This window comes from Chenopodium album, chromosome 5 (assembly GCF_948465745.1).
Source record: "Chenopodium album chromosome 5, dcCheAlbu1.1, whole genome shotgun sequence".
NCBI classification, from domain to species: domain Eukaryota; kingdom Viridiplantae; phylum Streptophyta; class Magnoliopsida; order Caryophyllales; family Amaranthaceae; genus Chenopodium; species Chenopodium album.
The window spans coordinates 57144995-57169519 of NC_137838.1; the positions used below are offsets into that span (position 1 = coordinate 57144995).

General features: G+C 33.7%; 1 protein-coding gene across 1 annotated transcript; it reads right to left on the minus strand.

The window, feature by feature from the left end:
• Nucleotides 1–21352: 21352 nt before the first annotated feature.
• LOC145632935 (uncharacterized) lies at nucleotides 21353–23635 on the minus strand. Its single transcript, XM_081685256.1, has one exon. The coding sequence runs from the start codon at nucleotides 23633–23635 to the stop codon at nucleotides 21353–21355; it is 2283 nt and encodes a 760-aa protein (XP_081541382.1).
• Between the last annotated feature and the right edge of the window lie 890 nt (nucleotides 23636–24525).

Below are 24525 nucleotides of genomic sequence, written 5' to 3' on the forward strand. Positions count from 1 at the left end.
AGAGGGAGGGAAGTCATTAGGATATTTGTCTCTAAGGTAGGCCATGTAACAAGGGTCCTAGTCCTAGTAGTCCGCTGTGAACGCAGATTTCACCCTCTTCCTCCTAGGTGAGGAGCTAGAATTTGTTGGAGCCTTCATGGACTCAGGTAACACCCTATCCACCCCCTTAGGGGAGTCAGGAATCACCACCACTTCAATTGGGGCTTGAGGAATAACGACCTCAACCACATCTGACTCATCAGAAGAGTCAGCCACCGTAGCCAACGCAATAGATGGGCCACCTTAACCCTCTGCAACAAGATTGGGACCCACTTCACCCTCAACAAGCTCCTTTTTGGTTAGATCTGGGGCTTGAACAGTAAGACCTTGACCCACTTCACCTTAGCCACCCTCATTCTTCTCCGGATCTGTACTAGAACCCCTGTCCTCTTCATCATCACTTGAAGGCAATGGAGCGAGTTTTGCCCCAATTTTACCCTTAGAGTATCTTGAAAGCAAAGCAGAGAACCGACGAACTGGTTTCATTATTCCAGTATCTCGTTGAGGCTTGTAGCGAGTAAAGGACGGTCACTCTTCTTCCAAGGTCCTTGTTTTCGAGGGACTCATTTCGATCTGGGGTCTTTGACATTTTTCCAAAGAGAGATGAAGAAAATTAAGCCAGGGTTTCACAAAGAAAATGGAGAGGAGGAGAGAGAAGACGAGAGAGAATGGGGAAAATGAAAGGAGGGCAAGGGTTTTTTGATGAAGATTTGGAGAGTTCTCCAATTGAAATCAATTCTGTGCTGCATATTCAAGAGCAATTCAATGCAGTTCATTGAATGAGTTGGTTGGGAGATGAGTGATTGTTAATGAGAGAGGAATAGAAGGGGTGAAATTTTGGTGGGAATCATTATAATGATATTGTAATAAAGTTGTAATGAAGTGTAGTTTAGACATATTAAACAAGGTTAATAAAAAAGTAAAGGTAAAGTCGTGTTTTCACTCCTTAATTTTTACTAAAAGTGGAAAGAAAAAATTTGTTGCACATAATAGAGGGCACCCGTTTATGGCAAATGTTGCTGATAATTGTGGGCGGAGGGTTATTATTATTTCTTTCTCTTACTAACAATACTTTATATTATAAGCCTATAGCCTAGCCTATAATTTTCTTAAACTATAAGCCAAGCCTGCTGTTGCAACTAATGCAAAACGGAGGAGTATTTGTCACATACATGGCTCGACACTTAGCGAAAAACCGATATGCCAATTGTCGATCGTTGTCTCGTGGCCTGGCTGCGAGACAAGCTTTATTTATTTGTGATATGATAGGATATGATATGATATGATGAGTTTAAAGTAACAAACCCATACCAAATCATGTACATAGTACTTCGTATTTGTTTTAATAATATTATATATACTTCCACGATCTGCTTCACGAACATTGCAACAATTATCATTTTGCGAAGACTTGTAACTCACAAGTATTACAACATTATCATATTTGTACACATTTTCACTCTTGCCTCATCAAAATCTTAAATAGACCTGGTTCACATTAATTTATTGTGAATAACTAATATTAGAGACACTATAGTTATTTTATGAATAAAAATAATAGGTCACTATGTTAAATAAAGGAAGGTAAAAATATAAGTCAATGTGTTATTATAAAGGTCTAAAGAGGTTAATTTATTTTTAATGATATTTTTAATATGCTAGTCACTATGAATATTAAAGATCATTTTGTAAAAATTAGGGGTCATTATATATTATTTTCAACATAACGTCGTACTTCAGGTTCACAATAATATTAAAATTAAACTCACGCAAGTTAATAAACGTTTATTACTATGGTAAAATTAAGGTTACTATGTTAAATTTATGGTCACTATGTTCAATAAATTACGTCAATTGCGCGAGTATGGACCTCGGGTCCACAATAATATTATAAATTGTGCACCAGGTCCATACAAGTTTCTCCGCTTGCCTCATCACATGGGTATATATCTTTATTTATCTCTATATCTCTTCTCAATCTTCTTAAAATTCATGTTCCTATCCATGTTGAAATATAAGGTGAATGGATGAAGTACTTTTTAAGTTGTGAATCAATGCAAATTACGGTCAACATCATTTTTTTATTGGAAATAATATAAAGCTTATTTATGATTATGGGAATATCAAGTTAATGTATTTATTTTTTCAATTATTGTAATATTTTTTCCAAATTATATTGATTTAAGCCTATTCTCTTTTCTTTAAAGAAAATAATTAGTAAAAATAATTTAAGTTTAGTAAAAATAAGTACAGTTTAGTAAAAAAAAAATAAGTTTAGTAAAATTATTTCAATTCAGTAAAAATAAATAACTTTATAGAAGAAATACAATAGAAATAAATGTATTTTTAGTTCTAGTAAAAAGTTTTAGTTAAATAGTGTTACTTTAGAAGAATACTACAAGAGGGGGAGTGAATTATAGTATGAGAGGAACTAGATAGCTTTTTGCAGAGTTATAAAAACTAAGATAAAGGAACATAAAGGAACTCAAAGTCACACAAAGAGAATTTAGCGAGGAAAACTTCTTGGCCCTAAAAAGAAGAAAAACACGACCACTTGGGATTTTAAGAAAGATTATTTACTATAATACGGCAATCAACCTAGCTATTACAAGCTAAAGACTCCATCTCCCAGTTCCACAACAAACTTGAAGTTCCCAGCAGTAAGTCCCTCAATTGTATTTACAGCTCTTATCTTTTCTTTCTCTTCTCTCTCTTTCTTTACTAACTTCTCTAGAGTTCACTAAAACTCCCAATCCGCAATTACAACTCTGATACGAAATACTCTAATGAAAGAAAATAAGAAAGTTATCAATTAAAGTAGAATGCGACACTTGACTCTTTTTGAAAACAGAAAAGATAGAAAATATGATATGATTGAGCAAGGGTGAAGTTTTTATAGAAAATAACTTCAGTAATTATAGAAAAACTTAGCTTGATAAAAACGCCATTACTTCCTCCACTTACACCACTATTGCTACACATCAACACCACCAATATCCACCACTTCTAGTACTTCAATCGTGTCCTAAAAATCTGGGCACGTTAAACCACTTAAAGCAGGTTCCTCATTTAATGGAAGACTTAATCAAGAACCAGTAATGCAAGTTTATGAAGTTAGTTTAAATCTCTTTTTGAAGGATATTTTCTGAAAAAATAAAAATATTTTTATCCAAATATATATCAAACCAGAAAAAGATATTTTTCCAAAAATGATTTTCTTATAATTAAGCAACCAAAAAATTCTATTTAAAAATAAGGCGCCTTCTACTAAGCATCCAACTTCAAATTACTTTCACTTACATAAATTCTAAAATATAAAATACTTTAGTCATTTTAAATTCTCTTAAGAAGCCTCTACTCTGAATCTTCATTCACTTGCTTCTACTCCGAATGAAGCTTCTGATCCTCCAAAGGAACACCGCAACCAATCTTCTGTTTCTTTAAGCTCCGATCCAGTTCCTTTGTCTCATGAAAGGAATGGTGTCCTTCGAACAAGTGTATGATTCTGATAGCGGGTTCAGAATTATTAGAAAGCTAATATATTTAGTAAGGCCAAGTGATCGGAATGCCTGGGTGGAGGCCGCTTCTGATCAGTAATATTAATATATAATTAATATTACAGCTTAATCTTGACTGAACCCTTCGGGTCACACCCAAGAAAATATACGAACCGACTCGACGAATTGATTCGGAAGAAATTAATTTGTCGCCCGAGTGTTAAATATTTTGACGTCAGAAATTCGAGCTTGGAGCGTCGAAACCGAGCGTCGGAGAATCTCAAATGTCGAGCCAAAGTTTAGGATTTGGCGAGACGGGAAAAAGCTTCAAGTAACAAGTAAAATCCTAGCCATGCAAAAGGCTAGGAAAGCGTGCCCAATAGGAGCGTGCCACGTGGCAGCACACATGGAAAAAAGCCACGTGGCAGCCACGTTGGCACCCGCCACGTTGGCAGTGTGCCACGTGGCAGCGCGCCATGGTGGTGACACAAGTGACAGGGTCGTGGACCCTGGTTGATGGGTCATGGACACGGGCCAAAATAAAATGGGCCAACCGAACCCAACTTGGGGCTCAAGGTTGGGTGACACATGGTTAATTCACATTGCATGTGAAATGCCTTGGGGACCAAGTGAGAAAGTGGTCCACTCCTAACCATGTGACACTTGTTACTTGTTCCTTGGTTTATTTAACTAAGGGTTGAATTCACCAATCTTTCCATGTGGGATCTTTTTGTGAAAAAGTCCCACATTGAAAGATGAGTGAAATTCACAAAGCATCCTTCCTTATAAATATTCATGGCATGGCTTGAGAATTCTTTGCTTGAGTGGGAGTTAGAAAGAGCATTGCATTTTGGCAAAAACTCTTAAACTCCATTAACACTTGGGTTTTGGTCGTACCTTGCTAACTCCAAGGTAGCGGACCTAAAAAGTCGGTGTTCGTCCTTTGTGGATGGATACCGTTGGAGGCTCGGCATTTGCGAAGCTAAAGGCTTTCAAGTAAGAGCCCGTATTTGAAGGCAAAGCACGCGTCAAAGGTAAATTCTTGTTTTACCCTTCTTTAAGTTTTTGTTATGCTTTATGGTTTTATTAATTGCGGATGGTTCTTGGGTCGGGGTTGTTTCTGCGGTGAGTCGGACTCACCAAACCCCAACATCTCAAACAGTTCTGCAACTTGAATCTTCAAACTACACAACTTAATAAGACATTAGTCTAATTATAGGTTTGACTTGTGTTATCATCAAAACATTAAGGGCAACAAATAGAAATAAATTAATTTTAGCATTAATTCGTTTTTGTAAAATTAAGTTTGTAAAAAAAAATGGATTAATAGCAACACAAAATTTATGACTTTGATTATAACACCACATAAAAATAAACAACAAAAATTTCACCACCACTTAACATTAATTATCCAAAACACCGTTAGTGGGTCCCACAATACACGTGTCACTATTCTGTTGAATTTTTTTTTTAAAAAGTAAAAGAAATAGAAAAAAAAACTCCAAACCCTAACCCTGTCACCACCCTCACCACTGGCAGCCCTACAACCTGTCGCCAACAACCCACTCAGCCACCGAATTCTCCTGTTTCTCCTTCAAAACCACCACCTAACCCTTGATAACCCAATTTCCCACTAGCCCCACCCACTATAAGTCCACAGCCAACAAAAATCATACCCTAGCTCCCACCATAACCATTACAGAGGGTCGTTGCAACGCGCAGGCCAAAAAGGGTGGGAACGAGAAGAGGTGCGTTAGTGGTTTTCGCCATTAGGAATTAGAGAGTTTTCACGATTGGGAATCACATTGGGAATGAGAAGATGGTGGGAGCTAGGGTTTCGATTGATGGTTGTGGTCGAATTTGCGATGGGCCTATGGTGGGTTTGGCTAGTGGACGACGGGGTTTGTGGGGTTAGGTTCTAGTTTTGGGTTTGTAATGGGTTCAACTTGTGGACGATTTGTGGACGATGGGTTGGTGGGCTATGGGGTTTAGGTGGTGGGATCGGCTAGTGGGCTATAAGGGTTAGGTGGTGGTCTCGACGGCGAGGGTTGGGTTACCGACAGTGGGGTCAAAGCTAATAGTGGTGGGCTAGTGGCTGGGTCAGGGTTTAGGGCTTTCTTTTTTCTATTATGTTTTTTTTTTAAAAAAAAAAAAACCAATGTCTTATTGACACGTGTCCATAGTGGGTCCCACTATCGGGTTCCATCCAAAAATCCATAAAATGGTAGTGAAATTCAATTTTTGGGATGTTTTGTGGTGTTATAATAAATGTTTTAGATTTGGTGGTGTTATAATTTAATCCATTTTGAGAAATTTGTGGTGTTATTTTCTAAAATTTCTTAAAACTATTCTAGTTCAACAATAAAAGGGTGAAGTGAACAAGGCATGGTTTTATTCTTTTAAGGACTTTTAAGGCATTTTTCTCAAAAATTAAAAATTTAATGAATTTTTTATATTAAATTTTCTAATAAATAAAGAAAGCAACTTCCCCATCATCAATTGTCATCTCTAGTTGTAGGTGTCTTGATATTGATAGAAACTTGATGTATTTGTAATTTGCTGTCTTGGTCCTTTCTTTCTGTGCCCTTCGTGGAAGGTAGCATTGAGTTTGAGCCCAATTTGATCCTTTGTCCTCTTGTGAACCCTTCCTAGAAGATGGCATTTGGGGAATTTGGACCTTTTTTGGTGTTTGGTTGGGCCTTTTTGGGCTCTTTTGGTGCTCTTGTGGTTACATCTTAGCTACATTTGGTAATAAAATTTATTTGTTAAAAAAAATTAAAAAATTCTGATCTCTAGTTATTTCAAGTTAGGGAAAGACAAGGGAGGTTTTAAGGGAGATCAGAGGAAGTCGGCGCATAGGGAGGGGAGTAAGCGGCGTAGGGGAAGGGAAATAACAGCAGGCGTCGACATAAAGGTGGTCGGATTTCGTGGCTGGTAGGGCATTTGAGAGGAGAGAGAAAATTAAAAGGGGTTTTGTGGTTAGGGGAAATTGGCCGGTAGGAAGAGGGGAAAGGGTGGACGACTGTCTAGCAAAGGGACGGGGAAACTAGCACAGTTGGGTCGGCAGCCAACGTCAAGAGGGGGCTGGTTAGCATCTCGACGTCAAGGGTTTTGGCTTGTTTTATTTATTTTGGTGGTTTTTATTTTTCTTTTTGATTTTAAATTTTTTTTAACCAATTAACTTGTGAGTTGTGACATGTGTCACTTTTAAAAAAGAATCCCATTATATCGGTCACCGGTAATTGGGATTGAAGAAAGTAAACAGGCCCTAAAGTGCGGATTATTCCAAATTTGGGATTATTAAAAGAGAATACAGCAAAATTGTAATTTTTACAATTTTTTCTTTTCTAATTAAATATAAATTGAAATATATATACTCCATCCGTCTTAGAATACAATGTCTCGTTGGGTTTTTACGCGGGAACAAAGAGAGTTGCAAATTCCTTAAACTAATGATTAGAAGTACATAAGTGCATGTGGGTTTAGAGAGACATAGAGAGAAAGAAAAAGTGATTGGGAATAATTGAAGAGATAGAGAGAGGGAAAGTGCCCTTCACCAAATGAAAAAGAGAGAAAGAAAGTGTTGGAAATGATGATAAAAGTACAAAGAAAAAAGGTGACACCTTATCAAAAACATGGTAATAATGTCAAATAGTATAACCTTTAAATAGAAATAGGCATTATATTTGTGTTTACCCAAAAAGGAAAAGAGACATTGTATTATGAGACGGAGGGAGTACTTTTCTAAATAAAAACTAGTTAAAGATTGTCTAATAACCAAAATTAAAGCATACTACTTGTAGACACCTAATTATGTCTGCCCAAAAACCAAACTCAATGATGAATACCTTTCACATCTTAGATTGAAGAGTTCGGGTGAAAAGTTGAAGAGTCTCGTGAAGTTTCCTTAAGCCTTAACCATATTCTTAACCTTTTCCTAAAATGTTTTAATTCAAAAACATTTATTTCATATCTTAAACCCAAAATCATTTATTTCTTGTCCTTAAAATCACCCATTATGTGTCCAACACATAAAAACATCCAAAACATATTATTTTGGTTCATTATCCCAGTCCAATTAGTGCTTAGTTGGATGCAGTTTGAAAAGAGATTTCCAACGAAATATTATAAGCCCAAATCCGACTTAATAAAAAAAAGTTATGGCCAAAATACTAAACCGAGCCTAGGTCCACCTTACTTACGACCCAATGATCATGTGAGGGTCCAAATATCTTATTCCCAATCCTAAATTAATTAGGGTTTTTACGAGCTTCTAGAATCCTCTAGAATGTTCTAATCTATCCTTTCCGGAAAGATAAAGATCAAAAGAATTCGAAACCGAATAAACCTTCTCATATGATAGTCCTTGTCCCGTTCAAATTAAAAGATGTCCGCATAAATTTCACAAATCTAATTCTATTGGAAATCAAACTCCACAAAACAATTTTATCTTCAAATATCATCGCAAAATGACACAACCAACATCACATGTCAGCTCCATTATGTCGCGATGGACATTGGAAGTCTGGCCGGCCGCGATATGTCTGTCGCCCCAAGTCAACAACAACACTATTCAGATTCGAATTCTGATATTTTCTGATCACTTTGACTCTCCTTTTCCCTATAAATAAAGGTCTTTTCCCCGTTTCAGATCACCAACAAACATCGATAATAATTAGCCTCAAAATCCCATCATAACCCGGAATTTGTAATTCCAATGTTCTTAGCCTTACCCTAAACACATCCTTAACTTTCTAGAAGTTTACTAACATGTGTATTGTTTTCATTGCAAGAAGATTGATTTTGGAGTGAGTAATTCAATGACCCTTATTATTATTCTTTGATTTTAGAGTAGACATAAAGTTTAAAATATTATTTTAATTCCTAGTATCATGCTTAGGATGTTTTAATGATTTCTAGTATCATGTTTAGAATATTGATTATGATTTTTAGTATCATGTTTAGGATAATGCTTTGATTTGATTATCGGTAACATGCTAAGATTTGTTATTAATCTGTTTAGTATCATGCCTAGGGTCTTACTATTAACGATGTTTTGATGATGTCTTTATGATGATGATTGTTGTATTGATCATATGTTTTTTTTATTATTCATGATTTGTCATTATTGTTTGATCACGCCCCCTTTTTGCAGGTTTAAAAGAAATTTTCACTTGAAATCACGCCTAATAAGATTAAAAATTTGATTTAGGTTTAATGTGACTTTATCAAGTGATCACCAATGTTAGATTTGATTGTGCATTAATAATTAACCAACATAGATTAAGCAGGTTGTTTAGAGAGAATTCTTAGCAAACTACAAAATAGGAAAAGATCAATCAAAGAATACAATAATTGACTTCACTCACACATAATAAGGAAACAAGCTGAAAATGGAAAGATGCATGGTCAAAGATATCAAAGAATATTCAATAAATTATAGCTCATCAATCAAGGACTTGATTGTTGATTGGGTCAATCAAGGAGTCAACAATCAATTAAAGATCTTATGAAGACTATGGAATCAATCAAACGAAGCTAAAACGGGAAATGTATAACTTGATTAGCAGATTATTATCCGCGCAGTGGTCCCAACTGAGTACGGACAGTACAGACTCAAGTGCACCTTTCTGAGTAAGTCAACCGCCTTACTGAGCCTTTCTAAGAAAGGCAACTTCCCTTCAAAGCTCGGACTATTTGAAGACATGTAATGAATGCTTGGGCAACAAGCAAAAACAAGTCCCATGATTGAAGGAGCGAATCAAGGAAATATCAAACACCAAGTCAACATTTCCTAAGATATGAAGATGTAAATCAATATTGTCAACATTACCATAATAGCAAGGATCCTTCAATATTTACCTTTATTAGACTTATAAATAATTATAAATAGGATGCTCGGTAATAGAATTCATTCACATATTCAAACATTGTCTAATACTACCTCCGTTTCTTTTTAGTTGACACGTATTCCTTTTTAGGAAGTTTCTTTTTAGTTGACACGTTTCCTTTTTGGGTAAATTTTTTACCTTGCATTTACAAGCTACCCCACTTGCTTTTTCATTTTCTATCACTCTCTCTCCTCTCCTTAATATATGTGCCTAAATCAAACGCGTCAACTAAATAGAAGCGGAGGAAGTACAATTTACTACACTTTTATACTAAAATCTCTTATTATGTTGTCCTTACTGACATCAGTTCGTCCTTGCTCAGAAATGTCTATCTTATCTTGATCCTTGTTCTTCGATTTATAATTATGATTATGATTCTATTTATTGCTCTTAACTAATTCATTTGTAGGTTGTGTTTATTTTCTTTTGGCATATTTTATTACTAAAACCCCATAAAACCTTTAACAAATTCCTAGAAATCCCTTTCTAAGATTTGTCCTAAACAAATTGGTGCCTACCGTGGGGCTTGTAGTCAAAAATTTGCAAAAACCTTTAAACACAAAACCTAAATCCAAGCCATGTCTGGAAACCAAGGATGGATTACCATGGCAGATATCCATGAGGAAATGAATTCCTTGAGGATAACCCTAGACTCACAGAAAATCCAAATAGAAACATTGTTCGAAGGAAAAGTCCAAACAAAAGCCAAACTAGCCTAACTAACTCTTGAGAACGAATCCTTGAGGAATCAAGTTCACTCAATGGTATCAGCAAATGTCAATTCGAGACATGAAAACGAAGAAATTTTTAGATCTCGAGATCGTACCCCGCCTCGCGCTTTGTTTCATCAAAAAGTTAGGTAGTCATAGTCCGTTCTGAGTAGGGAGGAGTCAGTTTTGAAAAAGATAGTAAATTTTCATGTCAAGCGAGTAGAAGAAAAGATCAACAAGATCCCCGGTGTTCCTCGTCCAATCAAGGAAAAAGCCGACAATAGTTATGCCGACTCACCGTTTGTTGAATCCATTGAGCTAGTGGAAATTCCAAAGCGGTTTGTCATTCCAAACATGCCAACATACGATGGTACCGGAAATTCCGATGAACATGTTGCACTCTTCAAACAAATGATGATGACTAGCTTTGTACCACAAAATATTCGAGAGGCGATCATGTGCAAAAGCTTTGGACCCACTTTATCAAGTTCGGGCCTTACTTGGTTTATTAACTTACCTAATTATTCTATTAGATCCTTTGCAGAAATGATCAACATGTTCAAAGTAGAATTTGCAACTAGTCGCCCGCTCAAGAAACAATCAAGCGATCTATACCACATTAGACAACGAAGTGATGAAACACTCCATAATTATTTGAATCGCTTTAACAATGAGAAAGTAAAGATCTACAAGTGTGACATCCCCACTGCAATTGAAGCATTCTGTCAAGGCCTTTTTTAAGAACATGGGATCTACAAGGAACTAACCAAGTACCCTTGTGCAACATTCGAAGATGTGCAAGCTAAAGCTATGGCCCAAGTGCGATTTGAGGAGGACCAATATGGACGGATTGTTACAAACTGAGTTGGTCTAATGACATTCGGAGAATTGCAAGCATTACTCGTTTCAAGTAACATTTTACCTACTTTTTCCTTACTTTCTTTCAATTCATGTTTATCTTGGTTATTCTTATGTACTCTAGATTCTCATCCCGTCATTGGGGGCTTTAGATGTTCCTCTTTATTTTGGTTGCATTTCTAACTTCTGAACTCAGTTTGTCATCCAAACTCAACTCGGAAACGAAAAAAATTCTTTGTCCTTTTTGAATTCTGAACTCAGTTCTTCCGACCATACTCAGTTAGGAACAGAAGTAATTTATTTCTTTGTCCTTTTTGAATTCTAAACTTATTTCTTCTGTCCATACTCAGTTCGGAATAGAAGTAAATTTATTTCTTTGTCCTTTTTGAATTCTAAACTTAGTTCTTCCGTCCATACTCAGTTCGGAACAGAAGTAAATTTATTTCTTTGTCCTTTTTGAATTCTGAACTTAGTTCTCCCGTCCATACTCAGTTCGGAACAGAAGTAAATTTATTTCTTTGTCCTTTTGTCCATACTCAATTTGGAACCGAATAAATTAAATTCATTTATCTTTTTAAAATTTAAACACAATTCTCTTATCCGTACTCAGTTAGGTACCATACCGAACCAAATCAGTTTGTCTTTTCTGACTTCCGAACTTAGTTTCTACATCCGAACTGAGCTCGGTATAGAAATGAATCAATTCGTCTTTGTTTATACTTTACTCTTAAACTTATTTACCTCTTCAACGTTAAAATTGTTACGCTTTGTTGATTTGCGACCTTTAATCGTTTTATTTTTCAAAATGGTTGTAAGAAATAGGTGAAGACACTAATATAAATATTCACATGTCATATGCCTTTTTGAGTTCCAACATGTTAAGCAGGTTTCAAACAGCAAAACTGAGTACGGACATCTCAACAAATCATACCGGTCAGTACCAAAAGATACTACTGAAATACATACAGTAATACAACTGAAATACATACATATGAGATACATACAATGATACAATACATATACGAAATACAAGGGATACACATACATTATTATTTACAAACGGTACATTCGCAAAATCTCTACACAACATAGTATACATACATCCACAAACTGAGAGCGGCATAGCGTGAGACACGATGTTCATAAAACACACAATGAAAACATTGGGGGCTATAAAAGTTTACAAGTAACCACACAAGTTCTAGAAAATTCATCTACATTTGCCACTACCATCAATTTTACAAGCTACGTGTTAAGTACGGCAGCAATCGACAAATCTACATTTTTCCTCTCTAGATAGATCACTAGAGAGAAAAACTGGGGGCTATTGTTGGGAGAGGATTCTTAGCAAACTAAAAAATAAGAAAAGATCAATCAAAGAATACAATAATTGACTTCACTCACACATAATAAGGAAACAAGCTGAAAAAGGAAAGATACATTGTCAAAGATATCAAAGAATATTCAATAAATTATAGCTCATCAATCAAGGATTTCATTGGGTCAATCAAGGAGTCAACAATCAATTAAAGATCTTATGAAGACTATGGAATCAATCAAATGAAACTAAAACGGGAAATGTATAACTTGATTAGCAGAATATTATCCGCGCATTGGTCCCAACTGAGTATGGACAGTACGGACTCAAGTGCACATTTCTGAGTAAGTCGACCGCCTTACTGAGCCTTTCTGAGAAAGGCAACTTCCCTTCAAAGCTCGGACCATTGAAGACATGTAATGAACTCTTGGGCAACAAGCACAATCAAGTCCCATGATTGAAGGAGCAAATCAAGGAAATATCAGTCACCAAGTCAACATTTCCTAAGATAAAAAGATGTCAATCAATATTGTCAATATTACAATAATAGCAAGGATCCTTCAATATTTACCTTTATTAGACTTATAAATCATTATAAATAGGATGCTCATTGTAATAGAATTCATTCACATATTCATACATTGTCTATTACAATTTACTACACTTTTATACTAAAATATCTGCTTTATGTCGTCCTTACTGACATCAGTTCTTCCTTGCTCAGAAATGTCTCTCTTATCTTGATTCTTGTTCTTCGATTTATAATTATTATTATGATTCTATATATTGTTCTTAACTAATTCATTTGGAGGTTGTGTTTATTTTCTTTTGGCATATTTGATTACTAAAATTCCATAAAACCTTTAACAAATTCCTAGAAACCCCTTTCTAAGATTTATCCTAAACACATGTATAGGAATATTAATTTGATGTATGTATGTTGATCGAAAAGTACACATGAATATTATAAGAGTTAAGTAGAGACCTATTTAGGTCGGGTTTAATCTCTTTTACGTCATCCCCAAATATCCAGTCATAGTTCCAGACCACTATGGAGTTAGCGACGTTTTCGTCATCATGAATGGGGTGTAACTTTCACACCCGTGAACGGTTTACAATTTCCTTAAACTTGTTGACGAATCTTTTTCTCTAGCTTCTTTTCTTTGAAACGCCGCCAAGCCTAAAAGCATGAGTAACGGCTCAAAGAGTTAAAAAAAATTCCTTACACTACCCAATTGAACAATGTCATCAGTGGTTAACCTCGCAAATTAAAGTCGTTTTGCGACATCTAACCACTTCATCATGGAGCAAGAAGTATCTTTCACCAAAAAAAAAAAAAAAAGAAAAAAAAAGAAAAAAAAGAAAAATACAGCAAGAACTATCATTATTTAGATTGCAAATATCAATGATCAAGGTTTTGGCAACCCTTAATAATAGCGTCATCAATCATAAAATTAATTGGCTAAAATTAAGAAGTGTAACTAAGTTTAAGCATGACAAATACAGTGGGTACAAAGGAAAATTTTATATTGGTTATTTGAAATATGGCTACAATAATGTTTTAATGATTGTATAGAAATATTTTATTCAAAGTAATAAAATATATAATATTAATTTTGGTATATTTTTTCAGTGTTTAGAAAGCCACAAGGGCAGGAGATGAGAATCGATCCCAAGATTTCTTGAAATTGGAAGGGGAGTTCTAACCACTTAAGCTATCTCTCACTCTCATTACTTTTGGTATGTAATAGTATTAACAATATATATTTTTTTTTTATTTATCAATTTTTTTTGTTTCATGTATTACATTAAATTAATATTTTAAAAAATTATATTTGCATTGTAGATATTACTTCCTCTGTCCCAGAATATTTAAATGAGACATTAGACTTTTTTCACTATTCAGGTGTATAATAAAAACATAATTTATCATAAAATGTGTTGTTAGATAGCTAGGTAGTAATATAAAGTTTCATAATAATTTTTAAAATAATTTTCATTAATATTTAATAATATAAAAAAGTCAAACTAGTGCATCAACATGTGTGCAAAGTTGTTTGTGTTAGTTATTTTTGGATAGTGCGTGGGAGTAGAAGACTAATTCTATCCATATAATAATGAAAAAATGAATCAATCATACGATGGTGCTTCTTCTATGTGGCTGAGGTTACTTATTTAGAGGGTTACTCAATCGGCTAAGGGTTACTTATTCTGCAGTTACTTAGTCAATTATCACATTTTCTGTGTGAGACTAACCCTCGACTGATTGAGTAAACCTTGTCCAAGTAACCCCTAATTGTCCGAGTAATCCCCAAATTAAGTAACCCCATAATTAAGCGGTGTGGCCAACCACATAACATAAAAATTTATGCCGATCTTATTGTTTATCATTAAAATAATAATGTCATACTTCAAACATTTTCTATATAAACACCATTAATAATGTTATATATGGCAAGTCACACTAAAAGGGTAAGTCGTTGAGGAATGTGATAAGCTTTGTTCGATTTGTCTCGATGAAGTTAAGGAAAATATTATGTGTTTTTTTGTTGCCGCTGCCCATTGTCGGCCTGACCCTGAGGGTTGTCGTCTTGAGGGGCGACCGCCCAAGGATAAAGAAATTTACATTTCAAACCCTAATTAGATTTGTTCCTATGACTTTGTAAATCAGCAATTCACGAAACCAAACCCTCACCTTAAGTCCTCAATGGCTTATTGTACGTCAAAACAGGTGTTACTTGGTTTAACAATCTTTCTTGTGCATCAAATGTCCCCGTGAAAAAGATAAATGTCAACGCCCAATAAGGACTATCTGCATGATTAAGAAGTAGACTTTCACTTTTATTTTTTGATGACAAGATATTCGGATTTATAAATTATAATTAGGGTCTATTATATTCATCTTATTTTCAGTTCAGTTCAGTTCAACTCCAATAAGTTCAGTTCAGTTCAATTCTTATCTTAATTTTCTTCTCCCATAAAATATTCAGTTCAGTTTAGTTCAGTTCAACTCCAATAAATTCAGTCAATCAGAACAGTGTCCTTGTAACTTTTTTTTTTATTTTTTTTTTTGATAAAATTAGTATGACCCATGATTACGCTCTAGAATACAGTTGTAAATTACCTAAATAAATATCCTTTACTCATTCATCTAAAAGACTAAAAGCTTATAAGGTGACCAAACTTTTAAACTTTTTAATATACATTGTCAAAAGAGTTTAACGAAAGTAATTAGGAAGATTAAGACAAGATCCACGAGTGAATTCAGTCAAAGTTAGTTAAGTTAATGATAGATCAATTTAATTATTTTATAATTAGTACAGCGTGCAAATTATATATTTAGCATGGATCATGTCTAATTAAGGACGAGTGATTAGTGAAGTGGAGCACGCACCATTGGTGAAGTTGTAGCATCCCTGCCAGACAAGGAAGAAGGGAAGATAGGTATAGTCAAAGTAAACTAAAATGACTAATCCACTTCCTTCTCAATTAGCTAATTAAGAAGGTTTATAAGTATGGTGATCATGTTATATCTTAGAAAATAAGTGTTACATAATACACTTTTTACCTTCTTTGATTGCAACGGGCAACTCAAAGCTATGTCAAACTTTCGGTTCATAAATCTTTCTTTTAAAATAAAATGACGTATGATTAAGGTACTAGCTAATGATGTCGGCACTAGAAATGGCTTTACTACTCAAAAATGGGTTTCATCTTAAAAAAAAAAAAAAAAAAAACAAAAAAAAACAAAAAAAACAAAAAATTTGGATAGTCTTCCCTCAAGTTTATACCCTAACTTAGTAGAATAAAAAATAAAAATTATTATCGATGAACAAAATTGATATCCGCAAAAAATAGACTAGAGAAGCAACATAGTTTGCTGCTTTATATTATTATATATATCACCCTCTCTATAAAAGACTAGGGCAACTAACGCGTGATGCACGTGCCATAGCTAGCTAGCCATGTCTACGAACTCTTTCGATTTGGTCTTATATCAAAATTTTAGTTGTTGATAGCGTTAATAAGGCCGGGAAAAATATGCAAACAAATATTTTTCAGGGTTTAATTTCCGCACACTATTATTAAGAGTCTAAAAAAAGAGGCAATTAACATTATATTAATGAGGTAAAATAATTAAATAAACATTTTAAAAGGTAAATTTGTCCAAACTCTATTCATAAGAGTTATATCAAACTTTAAAAAGATAGAGAATTCAGGGATATCACCCATTATTTCCATATCAGCTCACCAAGCTCCAATGTTGTCGTAAACTACCAAATAAAGTACTCCGTACTATATATACAACTCAATCCAAAACCACAATCCATGATTTAACCAGAAATTGATTACTATGATTAATATTTAGGGTAAAAATACCCACGATCAGTCGACAAATTTAAGTAACCCTTATAACACTGACTCAGTAACCTTTATATTAGTAATGTAATAACCTCTGTAACACTGATCGAATAGTCCCTGTAATAGTAACGAAGTAACTCTCAATATGGCTAGTAACATATAAGAATTTGTTTTTTTTGTTTTTTTTTTTTTTTTTTTTGACAAGTATAAGAATTTGTTTTTGGTGTGGTAGTTGTACGCACATTTATTTTCATTTTTATTATTAATTATTCAACAATAAAAAAATAAGAAGAGAAATGGCAATATTAAAAGATGCAATGCTCCTGAATCATAATGAATGTTAAGACTTATACTAGCTAAATTAATATTTCATTTGATTTTTTCAACCACTTTTAATACACGTATTAGGAAAAAAAAATAAAAAAAAAATCCTCTTTAGTCTTTACCTCACTATATTTCCACCTGCTTCTCTTTACTCGTACAACAAGATTTATGTGCACATAATCCATATTTTGACACATTGGGGTATAGCAAAATTCCTTTTACCAATTGTGGCGGATCAAGGATTTGTAATCCCGGGCGACAAATTTTGAACGTTTAATAAATCGACAAAAATTTTAAGAAAAAAAAAATGATCATATCACATAAATTGTTTATTATATATTTGAAATTGCATATGAAATATGACAACTATATACAAAGTACATATATTTTTAGGACAAAAAATTTATTAATATATGGCAAAAGAGGAGTTGTTAATAGTTTCATTGCATATTAATAAAATTATCAACAGAAAAAATAATTTTTTGTTGGTGAACCCCCAATTTTAAATTATGTAATCCTCAATAATCGATAAAAATGCAAGGATAAAGAATCGAACTTGAACAACGGGAGAAACAAGTCTAACTCAAAGCCCAACAACCACCAAGCAATGTTTAACCTATATGCTATTAACACTTTATGTAATGTATTTATTATCTTTACTGCATCTGTTAAGCTAACGATTTTTTTTTTTTTTTTTTTGGAGGGACAAGTTGTCCCCCCATTTTCTAACGTTGCTCCGCCACTGGGTGAGATTATTTATCTCGGACGCTCAAAAGGTGAGATTATTCCCATCAATTTTTCATTTAATATTTGCTTAATGGATTATTGCGAATTTTTAAATTAATGAAAAGTTTCCATGATTTCAATATTTCAATTTATAGTAAATATTGTGTATGACCACTTTTTAATTGTTTATAAGGATAATCCTTATATATATATATATATATGAGTACCCTACTTATATATATAATTAAATATGAGTACCCTCAAAACCTTATTTTATCCATAGTAGAAACCCCAATATATCATATGAGTAGCATTAATTAATTAAAAGAAAAGTAAGCTTACTTGTTTATTATAGCAACCCCATTTTCCATTTGCAATATCACCTTATCTTTCAAAGTAGTCCTTTTGGATCGTAATCTATCATAAGTTCATAACCCTCATTATTCCATAAAGTGTTTATATGTAAAGTTGTCATACTACTAACAAATGGTGTGAATAACCACATAAAAAAAACAATTTGTGTTTCATTAAAACGTTGTCGTCTCAATCTAATATCAAAAGAATTAATGTAGTCTTTGATTAAACTGAAATCATTTAAATTTAACTTAGTTGACTAATGAAAAATAAAAAAAGTTAGTATTTAATCTTCTCAAGATGAGAACAACATAGAGGTGATAAAAAATAAAAATAAAAAATTGGACTGAACTGGGCCTTAACATCATATCTGATCTCATGCCCAAATCTGTAAAGAAAGTAGCGGGCTTGTCGTCGGGTTCAAGTTTCTGTCTAAAAATGCACTTTAAGGCATGTCCAAATCCACCCTATTTTCAGGTCGGATCGGGCCGGGTTAGCGGGACAGGTCATTGTTCATCACCTAGAACAACACAAATAGAGATAAAAGTTATTTTCACTACCCTTTATTTCCTCTATTCCAGTTTACTTGCAACAATTTGACTGGATGTTCCAGTTTACTTGCAACAATTTGACTGGACACGCTTGTCGATACACATATTTGACCGTCGATATTTTTTATTATATATTTATAAAAGTTATGAAAAATTTATATTAAGAAACTGTACATTAAAATAGAGCCAATAATATCTTACATGATTACATTGGCTTTAATATAATAACTAAAAAAATGGTCAAAATAAAATGTGTGAATAGTGCAAAAAGTTAAAATGTTGCGAATAATTAATACCCCAATACCATTCCTTTGTTAAAACCGTGTGCTCTATTGGAGTAAACTTTTGTTGCCAATAATTGTTATCATCAAAGATCGAAAATTTTGTTCTAGAATCCAACTTGCACTTTCAAAGAATCTTATTTTTTAGGGTCTAATTAGAAGAATTAATAATAAATTCCCGTTTTGCATCTTCTTATCTCTTATCCTAATCAAAATTGAAAACAACATCCCTTGAAAAAAAGCAAAGTATTAATGAATACAAATACAAGTGCGTAAGGTCTTTTGGCATTTTCTTACATGGTTACATTTATCATTAAATCACCCGACCAAAAGATAACAACTCATTCAAACTTTGTCTTAAAAATATGTAATCTCATTATAATACATCCTACTAAGCCTCCACCTTTATTATTCTGTACTCGCATGTTTAAGGAATCCGTACTTAACAAAGATTGCAATCTACAACTATCTTGCCTTTTAGAACTTTTAATATGGAAAAGCTAATGACCTTATTATAGAATTGAAACTTAGAGTACATAGTACTTCTAATTTGATCGAAGGTGTTCATATACAAATCTTACATACGAGTAAAGGTATATCATGTGATATTTCGGATTTTCGATAATTTCGTTGAATATGATATATCCTGATAAATATGTAACGGAATTTCACATTATTTTGTCATTATATATAACTACATATGTAGCATTTTATCAAGCAAGGGTTGGCCTACTGGCATATTCGATCTCATGACTTTAGGGATAGGGTCATGAGATATCAAGTAAGGCCATGAGTTTAAATCCCACTAAGAGCTCTTTTGGGGTAGGGAAATACGATTCCCTTATTAGTTATCACTGCTTCCTCTCCGAACTTGTTATAAGTCTAACCTATAAAGCTAAACCTAACTGGAATGGCCTTAAAAACAGGAGAGCTTGTTATATACACCCGGGTGTACCGTACGCCATGTGTATTTTGTTCTCATTTTGATGATTGTTTTTTATTTAATCATCAAACGAAGAGCAAATACTAAGCTTGAGTTAGTTGGGTGTACGGTACACCCGGGTGTATATAACAAATTCTATAAAAATAGTATATAAACAGGTATATACTTCCTTTAATTTTTCTATTTGTTTGACACATAGCCTTTGGTATAATATTTAAGGTGAGAAGAGAAATAGTAGTTAGTGTACATTATTTTACTTTAGTACCTTGTCTCCACAGTACATGCACTTTATAAGGGTATTTTAGAAAAGGGTATTTTAGAAAATTTTTCTACCAAAAGCTTCCAACTATATATAGTATGGGTTAAGAAATACAAGTATCATAGTTTCATTTTTTTGTAAAATGATATTAGCTACATTTTAGGAATTTCCCTACTCAATCGTTCATCTTTGCTTGCTACATGAATTTGGGGAATATAAGGAAATCCCTATCCTGAGAGCCTAGATTATTAAGTCGCAGAAAGTATATACCTTGATGATGAATATAAACTGAAAATCGATTAAGTGGCAAAAGATGAATAAATCAAGAAGTTTTCATCGTATATGAGTCCCACACTAGTTGATATTAATATTGTGTTGATATTAATATCGTGTTGATATATGAGTCCCACACTGGTTGATATTAATATCGTGTTGACTGGACATTTTTGTTAATTTATTTACCACATTTTACACCTGATTAACATATTATGTTTATTTATGTGATAAATGACGGAGTAGCCTCTAAAATCACATATTACTAGTGAAAACTTAGCTTTACTAACAATTTTCAATAATATAGTATCTTGTTTGTTGAAACGTAATGTACAAATTTCAAAGGTGCATACTTTTTAAATTTATACTCTGTAGTTTGAATTATATATGAATAGCCTTCTCTTATAGCTTAGTATGAACTTCTTTCATACCAAAAAAAAGTAGCTTATTACTTCCACCATTTTTGTGTATTTGACACCGTTTGACTTTTACACTATTAACACACTGCAGTTTGACTTGCATTTGTGATTTATATATACGGTAAAATATAGTAACGTGGGATCTTGTTTAAATCGTTTCGATGTATAGTTTATTAATATCCACTTTTATAATTATACAATGTTGATAATAAGAGATATTAATCATTAAAAACATGCGTTGGCAAGTGTGATAATAAAAATATGTCAATTAAAAAAAACAGAGGAAATATATATTTGTAGACACCTAATCGTTTCTACAAACGTTGTAATGAATGACCTTTTGTCGCAGGGGCGGAACCAGGATATAAACAAGGCGGGGACCAAAGAAGAACAAATACTAATAATACCGAAATCATATTATAATTACAACCAATATTCTCAAAAAGTTTCCACACTTAAACTTCTAAGAAATTATAGCAAAATTAAAGGAATATACTTAACAATAAACTTTTGAAAAATTCCGCATATAAACATACCTTTATAAACTTCATTTGAGCTGTGCTCGCCTCTCTTTCATCATGTAAAAGGTATCAATGATGGAATCTTCACTAAGTGTCTCTGCGATCTCCTTTTCAATATACACCACCAAGTAGTCCCTCAAAAAATTGTCTTCCATTTTACTTCGAAGGTTTGTTTTCACAATCTTCATTGCTGAAAAAGCTCTCTCAGTTGTTGCGGTGGATGCAGGGAGAGTTAATACAAGGCGAATTAACCTATCAACAAGAGGATACAATTTATATTTCTCAGTAGTCACCAATCCTCTACACAAATCACCAAGAGTGGACAAGTTCTTCAACTCAAGATGAATAGGAATGTCAAGCTTGTAGTGCTGCAATTCATAACTTAAATGTTCTTTATCTTGATCTGAGAAGTCTTTAGGATAGAAGTCTCTAGCTAGCTTGCAAATATGATCAATATTAAATGATTTGTAACCATCTATGGGGTTCAAGGCTGAACTCAAAATAAGAAGCTCGGTAGCTCGTTCACTGAACCTGGTGTTTAATTCTTGCAATTGTCGATCTATGGCAGCAAAGAATATATCCACCCGGTAATGATGTTCCATTGTCACAATGTCCTTTTGTCTTGATTGTCGCCTAATAGATTTCAGCACATCAAAATAAGGAGCATTCATGTCAGGAATAGCAACATCATATATCTCACAAAATTGTCTCACATTTGACCACAAACTCACCCAACCATCATTTCTCAAATTTTGAAGTAATGTCTTTGTAGTGGAGACCAAGTGCATTGCATTCACAACATCTTGGGTCTTTAATTGTAGAGCTTGACAAAGCCCATCAGTAATGACCATAATCTCCTTCACCACATGTAAGTTAAACACAAATTCAAATGACATTAACAACTTGACTCCATTTAGAGCATCACTTCTTTGAGCATATGTTGTTCCCTCAGAAGCAATGTCAGCAAGAACGGACCGAGAAGCACGATACATTCTTAGAAAACTACATATTGATCTGTAATGTGAGCTCCATCTTGTATCACAAGGTCGTTGTAATGTACCAATTTGATTAAGACCCTTTCCTGTTTCAAGACCCTCAATTTCAACTAGATGTTGAATTTCTGCCAACTGAGTCGCTTGTAACTCATCGTGTCGCTTAGTAGAGCTTGTAACCACATTAACAACAAAAATCAATTGTTGAAAGAAGGTATGGATTTGAGGCACTTCCCTTGCTGCAGCAACAAGTGCTAACTGCAATTGATGAGCCAAACAATGAATGTAATAGGCATAAGGACACTCTTTCATAAATAAAGCTTGTAGCCCATTCCACTCTCCACGCATATTACTCGCACCATCATACCCTTGGCCTCTTACATTTTGAAGACTTAGATCATGATGAGATAAAGCTGCACAAATCTCATTTTTCAAAGTTTTGGAAGTTGTGTCTTTAACATGAACCAAGTCTAAGAAGCGTTCTCTCACAAAGCCACTTTTATCCACATATCTCACGACAAGAGCCATTTGTTCCCTTTTAGAAATATCTCTAGATTCATCAACAATCAAACAAAACTTAGCATCACCAATTTCCTTACGAATAGTACTTTGCACTTTACTAGCATACACATGTAGAATCTCCTTTTGGCTTAGTGGAGATGTGTATTTAGCATTCTTTGGGGCATTGTCCAAAACAAAAGAATCAACTTCTTTATTATATGATGCCAAAATCTTTAACATCTCCAAAAAATTCCCTTGATTAATCGAGCTAGAACGCTCATCATGTCCTCTAAATGCACAAGCTTGAAATGTTAACCACTTAACAGCATCTATTGATGTCTTAAGGCGTAACCGATTTCTAACTATTTCCTCAGCATTTTGTTTTTCTACAATTTTTTCAAGGTGACAAGATTGGTTTTTTAGATTAAAATAGCACTTTGTTGCAAAATTATGGGCTGAATTAGAATCCTTCCCCATATGACACAAAAATGCACACTCTTTCCCACTATTAACTTTCTTCCAATTTTGAAAGCCCTTTACTGTGAATGTATCCGAGCCACATCTCCCAAGAGGTTTTTTTGCAAAAAGAAAGCAATAAAAACAATAGGCAACATCTTTTGTCGGAGAATATTCTAACCAAGGAAACTTCTCATACCAACTTTTCTGAAACCTACGTGGATGTTTTTCGGGACCAGAGTATGGGTACTTAGCAAGTTTAGGTTGATATGGCCCAAAATCAATGTATGCTCTCCTAATTAAATCCTTTTCATCAGAATCATAAGTTTCAATTTGTTTACGCAAACCAGGATCACGCATTAAAAAATCAACTCCAACACCCTCTTCAAATTTGTCGCTAATTGGTTAGCTTGCGTATCGCAATTAAGAATTGTTTGAAATCCTATCCATTTTTATTTTATCCACATGATTCAATTCATTCCTATTCCAATTTTCCATTCAAATCTTAATCCTAGCCCAAATCCACAAACTATAATCTAATTTTCTCTTTTTGTGACCACAGTACAAAACTTAGCAAAAATGATTTTCGTGGCCTATATCTTTGACTTAAATCTTATTTGGTTGAATAGGTCTTGATATAACCTTTCAAACAATATATCACAAGTCCAATTCCAATTTAAAATGAATGAAATATAAGCAAAATATTTAAACTCGACCCAAAACTAATACTCTTACATTCAATAGGTCATATATTGAATTATACAGAAGATTTAGGCCTAATTACAATAGAGTTGGAAAGTAGACGTCAAAGAGCTCTCCAACCATTTCCTCAAAAAAAAAAAAAAAAAAGTGCTCTCCATGCAACGATATATTATTTGCTTTATTCCAAGTTACGAATCGAAATTTAGGAAAGTTTTATCGTGTTTCCTAGAGGTAACTCTATAGCAAGAATTTGATCCTCGTTTTACCGTTTAAAAAAAAGAAGAAAAAAAAGCCGCAAATTAATTGGGAATGTGACAATTGAAATAAAACATAATAAGTAAAGTATGACAATAATTGAAACAAAAGGAGATGATTAAATCATATGAGAAGTGTTGAAATATGTCTTGAATTTGGGTTTAAGAGCAGCGAGCTATAACTCGAGAGGTAGCTCGGTAGTTTCGGAAGCATATGGAGTTGCGACAAAATTGGAGCTATAGCTCCTATGCGAGTAAGCTATAGCTCACGAAGACAGCTTGGTTTGACTAGGC

Coding starts and splice junctions, on each gene's coding strand:
- LOC145632935 (XM_081685256.1), bottom strand. CDS start 23,635: ATGCGTGATCCTGGTTTGCGTAAACAAATTGAAACTTATGATTCTGAT.